Consider the following 17,591-nt stretch of genomic DNA (forward strand, 5'->3'; position numbering starts at 1 on the left):
GCTGACGCATCAGTTTGTACGTAAAAAGGTTTGTCAAAATTAGGACTAGAGAAAATAGGTGCTGAGACAAGAGCGTATTTAATACTCTGAAAAGCTTCCTCACAAGCTATGTCCCAAACAAACTTTTTAGTCTTTTGTAACAATCTACACAAAGGTGAAATAAGATCTGAATAACTATTTACAAACTTACGATACCATCCTATAACTCCAAGGACTCTTGTGACTTCAGTGACATTGATAGGTCGTGGAAGATTCACAATGGCCTCTTCTTTCGCCGGGTCTACAGACAGACCACTAAAGTTTACAACATAACCCAATTATTTAAGTTCTGACACACAGAACACAGAACGAACATTTTTCTTTATTAAGGGTCAGATTGGCTTTTTCCAATCTGGCAAAGATTTCTGTCAAAACTTCGACATATTTATCGTAAGTTGACGTAGCAAGACATATATCATATAAGTACCCAAAAACATACTCAGAGAGTTCAGGACCTAATAGATTACCTACTAACCTTTGAAACGTAGCTGGAGCGTTGTGCAATCGAAAACAACAATACTGGAAAAGTCCACGCCCTGACACAGCAAACGCCGTGTACTGCTTGCTCTCTTCAGTAAGACCCACCTGCCAATAGGCACTCTTAATGTCCATTGTTGACAAATATCTAGCTCCACCTAATTTACTTAAAATGCTATTTATAGAGGATAAAGCATAAGTGTCACGCTCCGTAACTCGATTTACTTTCCTAAAATCAACGCAAAAGCCATTCTCCATTCTTTTTAGGTACCAAAAACACTGGTGAAGACCATCCGCTGTGTGACTGTTCGACAACACCAAGCTTCAGCATTTTGTCCAGCTCCTTGTTAATCATATTCTGCTTAATTGGTGATACCGGATTAAACCTCTGCTTGATTGGTTCTTGTTGACTAACTACAATTTTATGTTGAACTACATTAGTATACAAGTTAATTTGTCTGGATCGATACTAGAAAAATAAGAATCAACGAGTATGTTAAGCTGTTTGCGTTGCTCTGGTAGAAGTTCAGATTCCTCGATTGTATCATTCGGTTGTATCGAATTAACTACTGCAACACTCATAACTTCCGAAGAGAAAAACCACTCTCCTTTTTGTAAATCTGGTACAGTACCCATTCGCACCCAGAAATCTACACCGAGTACTAAAGAGTATCTACACTGTGGCCAAACGAAAACATCAATTACTTTAACAACATCACGAAGTTTAATAGGCACCGAAGCTACACCTAATAAAGGACTCTGACTACCATCTGAAACTCCGCAAGACCCATCAGGAACAGTTTTTAAATATACACCTAAACTACGTAGAATCTCCCATGTAGGCATATTTACAAAAACTTTATTGGCTCCACAATCCAATAAACCGAATACTGTCTTACCTAAGATATTAGCTTCTACAGTTGAGTCCCTGAATCTTTACCCGTGCGTCATCATTTAAAGCATACGAAATAAGTCGATGATAAGCCGGAAATTGAAATTTACTAAACACAACAGCAAGTGACAGTAAGTGACTCGCTGTCGCGTTTAGTAAATTTCAATTTCCGACTTATCATCGACTTATTTCGTATGCTTTAAATGATGATACACGGGTAAAGATTCGCAGACTCAACTGTACATAAGGACATTCACTTTCATTACTCTGTGCTAAAATATAATCCAAAACTAACTTAAATGAATAAGTCTTATCACTATCCTCTTTCTTATCGACCGTTAACTGTCTATTCCGATTCGAGATAGCCCGGTCGTCTACTATCTCCGGTGGTGGTTTCCCGAATTATTTCCAAAATTGTTTCCAGTCCTAGAATTATTGCTACGATTCTGTGAATTACATTGAGGACAAGTATTTTTAGTAAAACCTTCCTTGTTACAACCAAACTATCTAAACACACGTATTGGCCTCTTACAGTCCTTAACCACGTGACCATACTCATTACAGCGCCATCATTTACGTACAAATGCCTCTACTTCTTGTACAACGTGCTGACGAGAAGAATTCGCTCTACTACTAGAAGAGGGCTTAAACGACTCAATATTAATTCGAGTTTGCTCAATTTTTCGACACAAGTCAATTAAATCAAAAGGAGTCTTTACTTCGACTAAAGTTAATCTTTCCTGATAAAAAGGTAAAATGTTTTTAAGTAACACCTGCATTTTTAAACTGTCCGAAACTGGTGTTGACATATGTTTGAACTTACTGGTCATCTTGGCAACAAACATACCAATGGATTCGTTAGATTCCTGAGTAGTATAAAGAATATCCTGCCAGATCTCATCTGCATAAAGGGTAAATTCTTCCTTCATTCAGCTCACCAAACTATACCAGTTGCTAGCGTAGTTCCTATACAATTTATAAAAACCTAAAGCATTACCAGTAAATAAATCTCTAGCACAAGAAAATAACTCAACTTTATTTACATTACGTGACCTACAATACTCCTCAACTTCTTCAAGAAATACAGAAAAAGTTTGCGGTTTACCAGAATATTTAATTCCCCACTTATATACAGGTTCTGAAGGAAAGTTATTATTAGACGACAAGGTAACATTGGGACAACTTATTGGTCCATTTCCTTGGTAACACCTCCATGGCTTGGAGCCATGGCACCACGGCATCAAATCAGCAGATGGATGCTGAAGCGAAGAAGACAAGAGGGAATTCAAAAAACTTACAATTCATGACCCCGTCTGTTCAGCCGGTAAATTCCAACAGAAAATGGACCTAGTTACTCAAAGAAGTAACGACCAGTATAAAAAGAAAATAAAAATTTCATTTTTATTCTATTGCAAAGCGAAGGCAAAACAATCTTATTTTTCACTTAGAATACGGAGCGCAGTCCAGCACTCTGAATCGACGATTTTCGACTCTTATTGTAGTCTCATCGGAGAGACGTAGGCCTGCTGCTCCATACTCGAAGTGATCAACCATGAAAGTTTATCCCCACACTGCAACTGACGTGAATTCGTTACTTCTTTGAGTAACTAGGTCCATTTTCTGTTGGAATTTACCAGATGAACAGACGGGGTCGTGAATTTTAAGTTTTTTTAATTCCCTCTTGTCTTCTTCGCTTTACCATCAATCTGGCTTGCATGGCTTGCAAATTTTAGAAGCCATGGAGGTGTTACCAAGGAAATGAACCAATAAGTTTTCAATTTAAAAATCTTTTAGTAATATTTTAATATTTTTAAATATTATTAATGTTGCTATTAGGATTGAAAACTTTACCTTTCAATTCCCATATAACGCTAGTCACCTAATCCGTTCACGTCAGTTGCAGTCTGGGGATAAACTTTCATGGTTGATGACTTCGAGTATGGAGCAGCAGGCCTACGTCTCTCCGATGAGACTCCAATAAGAGTCGAAAATCGTCGATTCAGAGTGCTGGACTGCGCTCTGTATCTAAGTGAAAAATAAGATTGTTTTGCCTTCGCATTGTAACTGAATAAAAATGGAATTTTTATTTTATTTTTAAAATCTGTGATTCAAATCACCGGCCAGGCTTCAAGTGCTTTCTCAAAAATCTTTATTGAAAAAGAATGAACGTTGTTGTTTTGATACCAAGGCGTTCAAAAACAAAAAAAATATCTATAACAAAAATCTTCTCTCACTAACGCACACAAAAAGCATATACATCCAAATATACAAACTATACATCCTCCAAGGACAAAATAATCGGTTACTAGATAACCTAAACTCAACAAACGTTACTACCAAATTTTCAACCGTAATAAGCTGTAAATAAAAACACTGCTTTGAAGGTTTACTTAATTAAAAATATCAAACGCACTAAAATTAACAACACAAAACAAAATTAACAACAAAACAATTAAATTGCGGGTATGTCCACCTCTCGCAGCAATGACTGCTCGCAATCTGTTTGGCATCGAATAAAGATGTGTTATCTTTGCCTGGGGAATAGCTCGATATTCCTCTACCAGATCCATAACTGTACCACATTTTCTGAAGGCCTAGGAGGCGGCGAATAGCTATTTTGAATTTTATCCCATAAATGCTCAATAGGATTAATATCTAGGCTGCATGCGGGCCATTCTAATCTTATCAATCCAATCTATATTTAAGATATTTATGTTTATGAGTCAATTTGTGTTTTTATTTACAAAAAATTGTGCAGCTCTTTCAAGAAAAGAGATATTCGGATAATTCAACAAGCAAAATCTTGAGGAATATCTCCAGGATAATACAAAAGGAGTATGTAGCAAAATCAGCCCTCCAATTTTTATAAAAGTTAGGAGAAAATACAACGCTTCCATTCACCCTCGTATAATACCATTTAAGCAAAAAAAATGTGTTACCGAAATAATAACAAACGACCTGAAACATGTACCTATAAACTGATGCAAGAATCTTGAAAATCGGAGTACAAAGAATAAAGTTATAAATTGTCAAACTTAATTAAATATTTTGGGTGGCAGAATTTTGTGCCGGTGAGTGTAGTTTAATCTTTAATTATATATATGAAGACCTTGGGACCAGAAGGGGGCATGCCACCAAACAATATTTTAGAGAAAACATCATTTTAAACTTTTTTTCAAATCCTGAAATCCAATTTTTAAATTTTTCTTGGTATTAAAGCCCATAATCGTTTGGAAATATGATAATAAATACACAATAAAAGTAACAAAAATGTTTATTTAACGGTTTTTGAGTTTTTGAACATTTTGTAAAAAAAAAGAATGTGTGTGTACTTTGTACGCACGTAAGAAGTTATACTTCTATTATAATATAATTTCAACGAAATAAATATACCTACTTAACAGTTACAATATAAAAAATTAACAATAATTACCAAAAATGAACCAAAACTTAACAATGCCAAATATTAAAAAAAAAAGAAAAAAATATGAATCGTCCGGGATTTGAACCCGCAATCTCGCGATTTTTTGATCTCTGGTCTAATGCTCTACCAACAAGGCCATCAAGTCGCATGCTACTTACCTTTCAGATATACATAATTATACATCACGGTGACAAGTGAAATATAAAAATAGATGTTTTATTATTTTACGCCCAAGGAAGACAAATCCAAAGACACAAAATTTTAATAAAAAACCTTTTAAACCACCTTTTTTAAATTGCGCAAGTTGTATTATTAATATTAATGTTAATAAATGAAATATAAATATTTTGGCGTTTCACAATTAGACAATTCACTTTTAACTGCAGTGCCTTAAAAATTTTAAAGCACTAGTGCCTTAAAGTAGCATTTTTAACGCTCCTATGGAGTCCTAAAAATTGCATTTTTAACACATTTGTAGAAAAATATATTTAAAAACACTAATATATTCTTTCCACACCTTTTCTGGACTGATACATACATAAATTAAAACATTTTGAAAAATAACTTCAAAAATATAATATGAAAACTATTTAAAAAGGCAGTATAACTATTAACTAACCTTTGTCGTTTCTCTTCCCACAAATTTTTAAACGCAACAACCATACATAACCAAACCGTCAACCGTCCAAACCACAGCTGCGCTACAGCTGCCATATTGGATAATTTTTGACATGTCATTTGAACATCCAATCAGAACAAAGTTATAATGCGCATGCGCCGGGATCGTAGGTTTTAACATATAAAAATTCACCCCCATATCGCGCGTAAAGAAGTATAACTTCAAAAATATGAGGCTTATCCTCTGTTGTATAAAAATTATATTCTAAAATATGAACATAAAATGCAACAATAAAATAATTCGCCACGAATTGAACGTGGACGTGGAGCTAGGATTTGTTGGGATGCTTTGAAAAAAGAACGTTGGGAATTTTTAGAATTTTAGTATAACGAAGACCTCGGAAATTTTTGCTACCTCTAAAACCGAAACCCCAACCATTTGATATCTTTGTCATAGTCAGGAATAGTAGGTACGATTCGCAAGCATTCATCATCATCAGTAGCTCGACAACCCTTTTTGGGTACTGGCTTGTTCTAGGATTTTCCTCCATTCTGTTCTGTTCCTTGCTTTGTTCTTCCAGTGGGTAATCTCAAGTGTTTTCAGATCTTGTTCCACTTATTCCATGTATCTAAGTTTGGGTCTTCCCTTTGACCTTCTCCCTACTGGTGCTTGCCTCATTATATGTTTTGGTGTTTCGGTCTCCAACATCCGTTCAACATGGCTCATCCAGCGCAGACGTCCGATTTTTATGGATGTTATGACGTCGTGTTCGTTGTATGCTGCGTATAGTTCAAAATTATATCTTCTGCGCCATACGTCACTTTCTTTCACCTACTTATATATGTGTCTGAGGATTTTTCGTTCAAACGTACCTAATAAGTTCTCATCGCTTTTAGACAGTGTCCATGTCTCTGATCCATATATAAGGACCGATTTTATCAGGTTTTTCTCATGATGTTGTTAGATCTTAGATGTTTAATTAGTCCATTATATGTTTTATTAGCAATATGTATTCTTCTCTTAACTTCTTCGCTGACATTGTTATCTGCGGTGACTAGTGAACCTAGATATGTAAAAAATTTTACACTTTCGATGTTATAGTCTCCTATTGTCAGATTCTGTAGGTTTCTCTGGCCTGTCGATTTGCTGGCCTTCATGTATTTGGTTTTTATTTCATTAATATTTAGGCCACTGTTTTGTGCCGCTCTTTCTATCGCATTAAATGCTTCGGAAGCATTACTAAATAATATAACTCAGAAAAGACAGGTCATGGTCGCAACATAAGAAAGAGAATATTTAAAACTGTATATTTCATTACATTAGGACTTTTATGTGATTTTCCGTTCCAAATATCTTTGTTTTTAATTATTTATTATAGTGTTGTGTTCTGGAAACCCTGTATTTCCCTTAACGAAATATTTTTATACATAGATTATTTTTATTTTAAATATTTCTACTCTTTTAGATATGACTGCTCCAAACATAGGCTTCAGCCCTGCCGAGATGAATGAACATTTCAAACAATACCCAAGAACTTCATCAATAAAAGATTATTACAAAATATCAAAAAAAAGTGAAACTAAAACTTACACAAGAAACGCTACAGACAATGAAAGTTCTGTAAAGATATCGAAAACAGATGCGTTTAAAAAATACAGACATGTTCAAGAAACCCAAAACCATTTTCGTAAAGCAAATATAAGTGCTTTCAGAAAATTAAAAAATGATAAAGTTGGAAAGAAGGACCATAATACAAATTCAACAAACGATACGGAACTTCTTAATAACCTCTTCAATAACACCAACACTAAGAAAGTATCCTTATTTCCTTCTACATTAGAATCTAGTTCCCAGAATGTTACAGAAACAAGTGAGTCTTTAAATATTTTTTTAGTGACAAAATTTTAAATATTAAAAGAGAAAATGTTTTCGACAATAATTTTAATATAAAAAATAATACCAAAATTCAGATTCAGTAATGCTGTATTGCTTTTAAATATATTAATTGCTTAAAGTAATAGCTCTCCTAATAAAACAATACCAAACCATAATTATTAAGAATAGATCGGGCTACGGACTACCCCTTCATATATGCGTACCTTATATATGATAGTGCAAGATTCGCCTTAGCTAAAACTTGTGTCCAGGCTATATTTATAGGTGCTTTGGCCGCTCGTCGTTTTTCGTTAAAGTGGACACTAAAAGATAGGCGCGGTGTTAATTTCACTCTCAAATACCAATAATTATTAACGACTTTCACCACTTATCCATCTATTTTCCATTCTTCTTCATTATTTCCACCCCTTTGTCCATACCATCATAATTTTTGACTTGTGAATGTTGATATTTCATAAGTCCATAGCCTACAATACTCAATCAATTTTTACCCCTTTGTCTAAACACCATAAATTTTGACTTGTTCATGTTGATTTTTAAATTCCATAGCCTACAATACCCACCTAATTTATTAACCATACTTTGTAAAGCTCTCGGACTGCTTGCTAACACCACCATATCAAATAAAGCAATATTCTAATGAAAAATCCATTTTTAAATCAACGCCTCCTCATACAAAATCATTTAAGTCATTAAGAAATGGTGCAAATAGCAGCGGACTAAGAATGCAACCTTGCCTAACCCCCATCTCACAGTTAAACCAACGTGACGTACCATCCTCCCCAAACTGCAGATTGTGTTCCTATAAAAAGACATTTGATAATTTCCCGCATTTTAGAAGACAACCTGAAATAGCTAAGCTGGTAATACAGCGCTTGTCGATCAATCGTATCAAACGCTTTACTGAAGTCCACAAACAAAGCGTAAGTTCTATTATAATCTCATTCTCTTCGTATTTTAGTTATAAGTGTCAAATTAAACAGTTGTTAATCTACTGTAGTATCCCTCTCTATATCCTGCCTGGTATTTCAGCAAAACCCCTGACTCAGTCACCTTTTTTCTGCCCTGTAACAAAGACGAAAACAGCTTGGCTACTGCGTTCAGATAACTGTAAAGTTTGTTTAGCAGTAAATGGTGGACTTCAATTAGTACCGACTATAAACATCCTGGGTTAACCGATAGTAGTATAAAAGGCCCGGTTTCAGGTAAAATTTAAATATGTTTCCTGGTAAAATGATGGTATGCTTTATTATAGGAGTACCGTCTAGTCAGTGTTAATTGTCAAAAGACCAACTCTGTCTACCTCGTTTGCTTATCGCTCCGACCGGTCTTAACAATGGGTCAAGTCAGATAAATTTAATAATATTTACGACCGCACTAATTGAAGTCAACCATTAACTGCTAAACAAACTTTACCCCTGTAATTCATTACAATGATCTGTCAAACTTTTTTTGTGCAAAGTAAAAATAATCGCGTCTCGGAAAGAATTCCGAACTAATCCTCGATTAAACATTGTAGTAGGGGAGGAAAGTATGCTAAATTTGCAGTTACTCGAGCGTTATGGGGGCCTATTGGCTTGTGAAGAGTAGGTCCTAAAACCAAAAAAAGTTAGGTTAAGTTTACCATAACATGGGGTACTTCCCATTTTTTAATTTAATTTTCCATTTCCAACAATCGTTTTTTTTTTCGATTATAGCGCCATCTAACCATACTAATTCTAAAAAATGTTTCGAATAAAAGTTACTTATTTTTACGTAAAGAATCCAAATCTGTAATAAAAAATGGGGCTCCTATTTAAGATTTTAAAGTACCGCAGATAAAACAGGTATAAAGACCACTCCGTGGGGGGTCGTGTTTGATGTCATTCGATAAATTTTTCAAAAATATTGAATACGTGTATTTTCCAGTTTTTCGATTTGATGTTCATTTCGCGAAATATCGCGGGGTTCGCATTTAAAATTTTAAATTTACCCCCCACCCCTCTCCGTGTGGGGTCGTGTTTGGTATCATTCGATAGATTTTTGAAAAATATTGAACACGTAGTTTTGAGTTTTTCGATCAGAAGTTCATTTCGCGAAATATTCGCTTTTTTTGTGAAACTTTGTGACTCGCTCATTTCCTTACGCTCATTTAAGCCATACTCAAATCGCCATGTACATACTTAACTTACAGTAGGAAAAATGAAAGAATACCCATGAACGAACATATAAAACACGCTGTATTTTCCAGTCACCGTGTCACACAAAAAATTCGCTAGCGCAAGTACATGTAATAATTATTATTACATGTACTTGCGCTGGGCAATTTTCTTTGTGACACGGTGACAGGAAAATACAACGTGTTTAATATGTTCGTTCATGGGTATTCTTTCATTTTCCCGACCGTACCTTATCTTAATCTGACGATTTCGAGTTTTTCTAAGGATATGTATTTTTTTTCTGATCCCCCTTAACGAACTCCCCTGTATTAAGAGCCAATATATGGTAGAGGTACATTTACACGGTACATGGTTTCTCCCATGTGATAATCTGACGCGCTCGAGTATGATAATTCCCTCTTGGGCTCCCCTACCATTGCATTAAAAGCAACCAATAACTACTTTGCTTTGCTATTACATAATAGAAAGATTTTTATAAACCTCGGCCGGTATCGTATCGGTTCTGAGTAGGATTATTATATAGGTAAGTTTCCGTTCCAAATATATTTGTTTAGGTACCTATTTATTGTAGTGTTGTGTTCTTGAAACTATGTATTTCCCATAAATACAATAACGGAATATTTTTTATTTATATCATTTTTTTAAATATTTCTACTCTTTTAGATATGGCTGCTCCAAACATAGTTTCTACCCCTGGTCTTACCAAGATCACTGAACCTTCCAAACAATTTCCAAGAAATGCATCAATAAAAGATTATTACGAAATATCAAAAAGTGAGACTAAAACTTACACACGCAAAAATACAGACAATGAAAGTTCTGTAAAGATACTGAAAACAGATGCGTTTAAAAAATACAGAAATGTTCAAGAAACCCAAAATCATTCTCCTAAAACAAATTTAAATGCTTGTAGAAAATTGGAAAATGATGAAGTTGGAAAGAAGGACCATAATACCAATTTAACTAACTATACAGAACTATTTGATAACATCTTAACTAAAAAAGAATCTTTATTACCCCCTACATTAGAATCTAGTTCCCAGAATGTTACAGAAACAAGTGAGTTTTTAATGTTTTAGTCACAAAATTTCAAATATTAATGTTCTCAACAATTGTAATATAAGAAATAACACTAAAATTCAGATTCAGAAATGTTTTTTACTTTAAAATACAGTACAGTGGAACCCCGTTAACTCGGATTAATTGGGACCGCGGCCGATCCGGGTTATCGAAAATCCGGGTTAGCCGGAGAAAATGGTAAAAATTAATAAAATATGGTATGCTTACAGATAAACTCCGTTATAATTGTCACACAGACACTGGTAAACCACGTTCGCATTCCACACAAAACCACACATACAAAGCGTCGTCAAAAGTCTCATTCTTAGCTTTATTAGCTTTGCACCGATTAAACTGCCTTTTGTTATCATTTTGAAAAAAAAATTCTTCGATTTTAGTTCTATTTTTCTTCCAATCCGATACTGTAGATGTACCGACACCATAATATAATGCTGCAAGATTCACCTTTATCAATTCTACTTAATGCTTCTAGTTTCTTTTCCATTGTCACAACAACATTTTTACGTTTTGTTGCCCTTATAGACAAAAGACACGCAAACACAAAATCTGAATAAATTTACGAACGATTACAAAATGGAAGCGAACAATAATACGACTTTACTACACACAATACCGTCTCTGATGTTATGTTATTTAATAAAAGTGATGACTAAGACCATTGTTAAAAAAAGAATTTTAATAGTCTTTTCTAAGCAATGCTAACACAGACAGTTTCAAAAAAATAAAGGATAATACAGGTGCATGTTGTTTTCGACAATGAATGTGGTGTACCATGAGTCATTTTTACTAAGTTATATGTAGTTCAATCCGGTTCCATTACCTCTCAAATATTATATTACATAGAGTTGGTACAAAACCTCGTGAACCTTGAAAATGCGTATGTATAACCGAAATAAAATGAAGCCAAAAACATACGACTATTTTATTTGCTGCGAATTGCGCGACATCAGGGTCCCATCTGCACCCTGATATTTTCAGTAATGTCGGATTCATCAATCGTTTCGTTCGTATATTGACGTCACCAAATGAATGAATTAGGTTCACGAGATTTTGTAACAGCAATACATTTTTATTGTTGAAATGTTTGTCTGATAAAAATCGGTCCGGGTTAGCCGGAGTTCCGGGTTATCGGGGGCCGACTTATCGGGGTTCCACTGTAATTGCTTAAAGTAATATTGGTCGTCTGGGGAGTCGTCTAGCCAAAATATAAAAACACATTTTTTTGTTATAAATAACAATATAATTAACAATAATTAACACAAAGTATCATGATATATTATAAGATTGAAATATCATAATAACATTATAATATTCTCCATATTTGAAATATGAATAAGGGAGGGATGGTATGGTTTGAAATCAACATTTCCAGAACATTTTTGTGATTTTTTTTAAACTATGGTACAATTAATTTATTTTTAAATTAAATGAGAATATTAAGTATAATTCATTCATACCGAGTACACGTATAATTACAGGTGCTTAAATAGTGATTAAGACAAGTTTTTGTGACAATTAATAATAAACTAATTTCATACCGGGCTAAATTAATAAAAAGCCTAGTGTTGTGAAGTGTTTATTGTTTTTGTTTTGTATTTATATGGTGGTGGTTTACAATAATGGGTGAAAACTCTCCCCCTGATAAAAGGGGAACCCAAAACATGGACCAGGAGGAAGAAATCGAAAAGACCAAGGAACCGGAAAAAGAAATCAAGCTGTTCAATCTACAAAAAGGGTATCTCTGCACGGATAAGGTATATGTATTCGTTGAAAAAATAAATACGGAGCCGATTGGAAAAATTCACCCCAAAAAGGTAGGTCGATTAAGAATATTCTTAGCATTGACAGAGTAGGAAAAAATAGGGTAAGAGTACAACTTAAAAGCCCAAAGATGCAAATTATCTAGTTAACAATGAGAATTTAAAAGAGGAACAACTAAAAGCATACATTCCAAATAACCTGCTTCAAAGGAAAATCATCATAAATAACGTAGATACTTCTTTCGACTTAAAAGGAAAATTGATATAAATGGAGAAAAAGCATATGTACCTAGACAAATGGTATTACTTACTTTTGAATGTAACATTTTACCTCATCATAGTCATTAACATCTTAGTAGATGTGTTGTGGTTCATAATTGGGCTTCAGCAGCTCGGACAGTTTGATTGATAATATTTCTCCACTGGTCGCGGTCATCAGTTACATGTATTGTCTCAGTATACTGTTTGTTGAGAAGCTTTTTAGTAATGTCCGCCCATCGCTGTGGAGATCTTCCGCGTTGGCGTTGAGTCTGAGGCCTTCCTTGGACCACCAACCGCTCCATTTTGTGATCACTCCGATGGATATGACCAAAGAACTTTAAAATTCTAGAGTAAACGGTACTGGAGAGACGCTGATCCGGTTTAATTTCATCCAGAACCGAGACATTTGTACGGCGAGCCGTCCATGGAATTCGAAGCAGGCGTCTTTATGTCCACATTTCAAAGGCGTCTATACGTCGTCTATCTGATTCTTTGACTGTCCATGTCTCGCATGCATAGTAAACTATGGAAAAGACCAGAGTTGAAACGAGTCTCTTTTTGTTTGTCATAGTAATGTGACGATCACGCCAGACCCCGTTTAGTTCACTCATTGCTGCTCTTGCTAGTTGAATGCGTCTTCTAATTTCGGGTTCACAACTGCCTGTGTTGTTAATTAGAGCTCCAAGATATATCATAGATGAGACTACCTCGCATCCCGCAATAGTTTGGGTTTCAGGAAACTGTTGTTGGCGATCAATAACCATGATTTTGGTTTTGTTGTAGTTAACCATGAGTCCAAATTTAGCACTTTCTTCCTCGAGTTTTTTTAATAATTCAATAATTTCTTCTGGAGTAGAGGCTAGAAGTGTAGTGTCGTCTGCGAAACGCAAGTTAGATATCTTAACACCACCTAGGTTTACTCCTCCCTCCCAACCATCCAAGACTCTGCGCATTATGAACTCCGAATAGATGTTAAATAATAAGGGAGATAAAACGCATCCTTGGCGTACTCCCTTCTCCAAAGTGCATTTGTCAGACAGGTATCCGTCCATTCGAATATATGCCAGGTTATCTTGGTACAGTTTGCTAATAAGGTGAGTCAAGTGTTTAGGTACACCCATTGTCGTCAATATGTTCCATAGTTTGTCCCATCAACATTATCAAAGGCCTTTGTATAATCGACGAAACATATAAATATCGGGATCTGGTATTCTCTGGCTTTTTCTATGATGTTTCTTACATTAAGGATTTGTTCTCTAGTACCTCTGCCCTTTACAAATCCAGCCTGTTCAGGTGCTATTTGCCAACTTATGAAGTTTTCTAGACGCCGTTGCAGTATGTAGAGGATCACCTTACTGGCGTGTGATATTAGAGCTAATAGCCTGTAGTTGTTACAATTATTTGTTGAACCTTTCTTATGAAGAGGTATGATTATGGTCTTTCTCCAATCCTCAGGCCAAACGCCTGTGTGCCATATTTCATCACACAATCGATGTAATATTTTCACTCCACATTCCGGAAGATGCTTCAAGACGTCTGCAGTAATGAGATCATATCCTGCTGCTTTGTTTAACTTAAGTCTTTTTAAAGCGAATTCCACCTCGGAAAAAAGTATGTCAGGTTCAGATTCAAAACTAGTGTGGTGTGTCTCTGTTGAAGGAGAATGGAAAGTGGAGGTCTGGCAGTCAGGTACAAACGGGGTGTCCGCCGGCATCTGGTCCGTATTGGCGTATAAAGACTTACAATACGCCCTCCAAACATCAATAACCTTGTCCAAATCCGTCTGTACATTACCTTCATGATCTTTGATAGACCAAGATTTCTGTTTGAATTTACGTGTGAGTAGTCTGACTTTATCAAAGAGTTCTTTGGTGTTATTTGTGTCGGCATGTAGTTGAATTTCTCTGCAGATTTTCTCTATATGCTTGTTTTTGTCTCGTCTACAAGCAGCCTGAATAGCTCTAGATAGCTGTCGGTACTGGGAATTCCTGAGAGGGTTCTCGATTCCAGCAATTTTAAGTTTTCTACGTTCTTCAACGAGGTCAAAAGTATCTGCAGACATCCACACTTTTTTTGGTCCGGTTGAGACGGCATTAGACTGTGCCTCGCAGTCAGCCAAGGTCTGTATCAAGGTATTTTTAAAAGATAACCAAATCTTTTCGGAATCATGAGTGGCGATAGTTGGTAAAATATTTTCGAATCTTTCATTACATTGGCTTTTAAATTGTTGTGTATCTTTTATTTTTGATATCCTCTTGTTTCGGATCCTAGCACATGCCTTGAATTTTTGCTTTAGCGTTGCAAAAAGAAGTTGGTGGTCAGAGCCGCAGTCAGGGCTAGGTCGTGTTTTACATTGGCTAATAGATGTTTTCCAGCGATGTTTAATCATTATGTAATCGATTTGATTTCGGTGTCGTCCGCCAGGTGAGATCCAAGTGTACAATCTTCTGGGGTGGTGCTTATACATAGAGTTCATTATTGTCAAGTCATTGTCAACGCAGAACTGGATAAGGCGGTCTCCCCTTGAATTACGTTCACCTATTCCATATCTACCCACAATATTTCGTATATGTTCGTCATCCATAGTAACACCGATTTTTGAGTTTAAATCACCCATGATGATAGCGATTTCTTTATTTGGGATATTTTGCAGATATGATTCCAGTTCGTTGAAAAAAGATTCAGTTGTATCATCATCAGCAGTTGAGGTAGGCGTATATACCTGAATCAAATGGACGATAGAGGGAGATCCATTTAGTTTTAAGGAAATTATACGATCACTGATAGCTTGATATCCCAGTATATAAGGAGAAAGAGATTTTGAAACCAAAAAGCCAACACCATTGATACTTTTGTTAGTGTTGCCTGAAAAGCACATGAAATGTCCCAAATTAGTTATGTAGTGCCCCTCGTTACGGAAGTGAAGTTCAGAGAGCTCGGCCACAGAGATATTGGTTCGTTCCAGTTCCTTCTCCAGAATAGCTTGTTTGCCCGGTTGTAAAAGGCCACGGACATTCCATGTAGCTATGTTGTATGGTTTGCGGTTATTAAGTTTTTGTTTTTCACCAGTAGCACATTTCGCATATAAAGCCTGATGAGTCACGTCTACATGCCCGGTAACTGATTTCACACATTCCTCCCCGGACGAGAAGATGCGCCGGGTGCCATCCGGATCGCGAAGCTCATCATCCGAGGCCTCGCAGCTATTGCTCATATCATGAACTTTCGTGGGTGAAATAAAGGGGTGGTTTCCCGTTGCCTTCCCCTTTGGTTGGGAGTGCTAATAAGGAAATTTGTTTAAACAGGGTTAGTAGGAAAGGACAATGGTATCTACTGTTTGGACTTAGTAGATATACCAAGGCTCGCGTTTGCAGGGTCGCATACCTGAAGTAGGACTATCACCTATTGGGTTTATAGACGAGTCTCTACCCGCTACCCTGAGGAAATTAGGAGTGTGTGAATGGGGAGAGGCGCAAGTTACGCAGTTTGTGTGTAGGGTGCGCGACATGTATATGCCACACACCCCCCGCGCAAAAAGGACCTCTTCCACTCAAACACGGTCAAGAGGACTCATCCGACACTCGGGGTGTGGCTGAGATAGGTTCTTGGTAAATAAATGGGTATGGGACGAGATGGAATGTTGGGTAAGGACAGCGGTCAGCTGCTCCTGCGTTCGCCTCTTACGACCAGTAGGAGATACTGTGGGTGTATTCTTTTTAGCGGCCCGCATCCCACACGGGACATTTTACCTAGATATGTATATATAAACAGCGTGGCCTGTTCCGTAGAACCCAATGTGCATAGAGTTGTCCAATGTTTTAAATGCTTGCAACATGGACACATATTTCGTAATTGCAACAGTACAATTACTAGATGTATCAACTGCTCACAAGAGAAAAACGATTATCATAACTGTAGAGACCCGCAAGACAGTTATTGTATACACTGTAAAAACTTTTATCACAAATCCATATCCAAACAGTGTCCAAAATTTAAAGAACAAAACGAAATTTAAAGACACATGGCAGAAAACAATTTAAATTTTTGGAATCAAAGGACAGTCTAAAAAGATCTTATACATCTGCTGTTACTACAAAAAATAGGTTTGAAGCATTAGATATGATAAATAATGAAAGTTTTCCACCTCTTCCAAGGCAAAACAATGTCAGACATAATACTTCTAAACCATCCACATCCAGTATCCAACAACAAACACAAAAAGTAATTCCAAGTCAACCTGAAACTTCCTCTCAATTTAAAAAAAGGAAAGCCCAATCTCATTTAGTTGAAGAAATGTTTCCTTTTCAGTTTGGTCCAAAAAACCCTCTACCACCAAATATTTTACACAGCTCCGATCCTGATCTTAACACAGATGAATTTATTATTATTTTTTCAATTTTTTTAACAGTGTATTCGAAGAGTTTAATTCTTTTAACGATTTAGAAAGATTAGATAGAGCATACATATATGATAAAATTATTAAATTTAATAAATTTAAATAATGGCTAATAAAATAAAAAATAAGATAAAGATTTTACAATGGAATGCACAATCGGCTGTGGCTAATAAATTGAGTTTAGCTAAATGTTTAAATGAAAATATAATTGATATTGCCTTAATTTCAGACACATGGTTTCAGCCAAATAAACAATATAATGTTAAAGGCTATAAAATTATTCGTGAAGACCGCCATGATGGGTATGCTGGTGTGGCACTTCTCGATATATTGCTCACCAGATATACGAACAACAGTTGCAGACTGGGAGGCAATTCTTAATTGTACCAACTCTAATAGCATTTTTGGAGGAGATTTAAATGCGCATCATCAAACATGGGGATCTTACAAAAATAACAGCAAAGGCACGCAAATAATAACCGCTTCAGACAACACAGAGTTAGTACTTTTAAATACCGGATCCTCCAATAGGTTCACAAATAATGGGAATAATTCAGTCGTGAATTTAACTTTTGCAACTCCAGATAT

The 17,591-nt window shown here is 35.8% G+C and overlaps 1 protein-coding gene across 3 annotated transcripts in view; it reads left to right on the forward strand.

Annotated features, from left to right (window-relative positions):
* The window catches only part of LOC114335388 (MATH and LRR domain-containing protein PFE0570w), a 162,316-nt gene that overhangs the window by 21,253 nt on the left and 123,472 nt on the right, over positions 1–17,591 (forward strand). For 2 of the 3 annotated variants that reach the window (XM_050656404.1, XM_050656405.1), the window contains exons 2-3: positions 6,917–7,321; positions 10,170–10,565. In XM_050656404.1, coding sequence (XP_050512361.1) covers positions 6,919–7,321; positions 10,170–10,565 — 799 coding nt within the window. In that variant the 5' untranslated portion in view covers positions 6,917–6,918. The remainder of the gene's footprint in view (positions 1–6,916; positions 7,322–10,169; positions 10,566–17,591) is intronic. The other variant, XM_050656406.1, reaches the window with a different exon arrangement.

The sequence above is a fragment of the Diabrotica virgifera genome, chromosome 7, assembly GCF_917563875.1.
Source record: "Diabrotica virgifera virgifera chromosome 7, PGI_DIABVI_V3a".
In the NCBI taxonomy this organism is placed as follows: Eukaryota; Metazoa; Arthropoda; class Insecta; order Coleoptera; family Chrysomelidae; genus Diabrotica; species Diabrotica virgifera.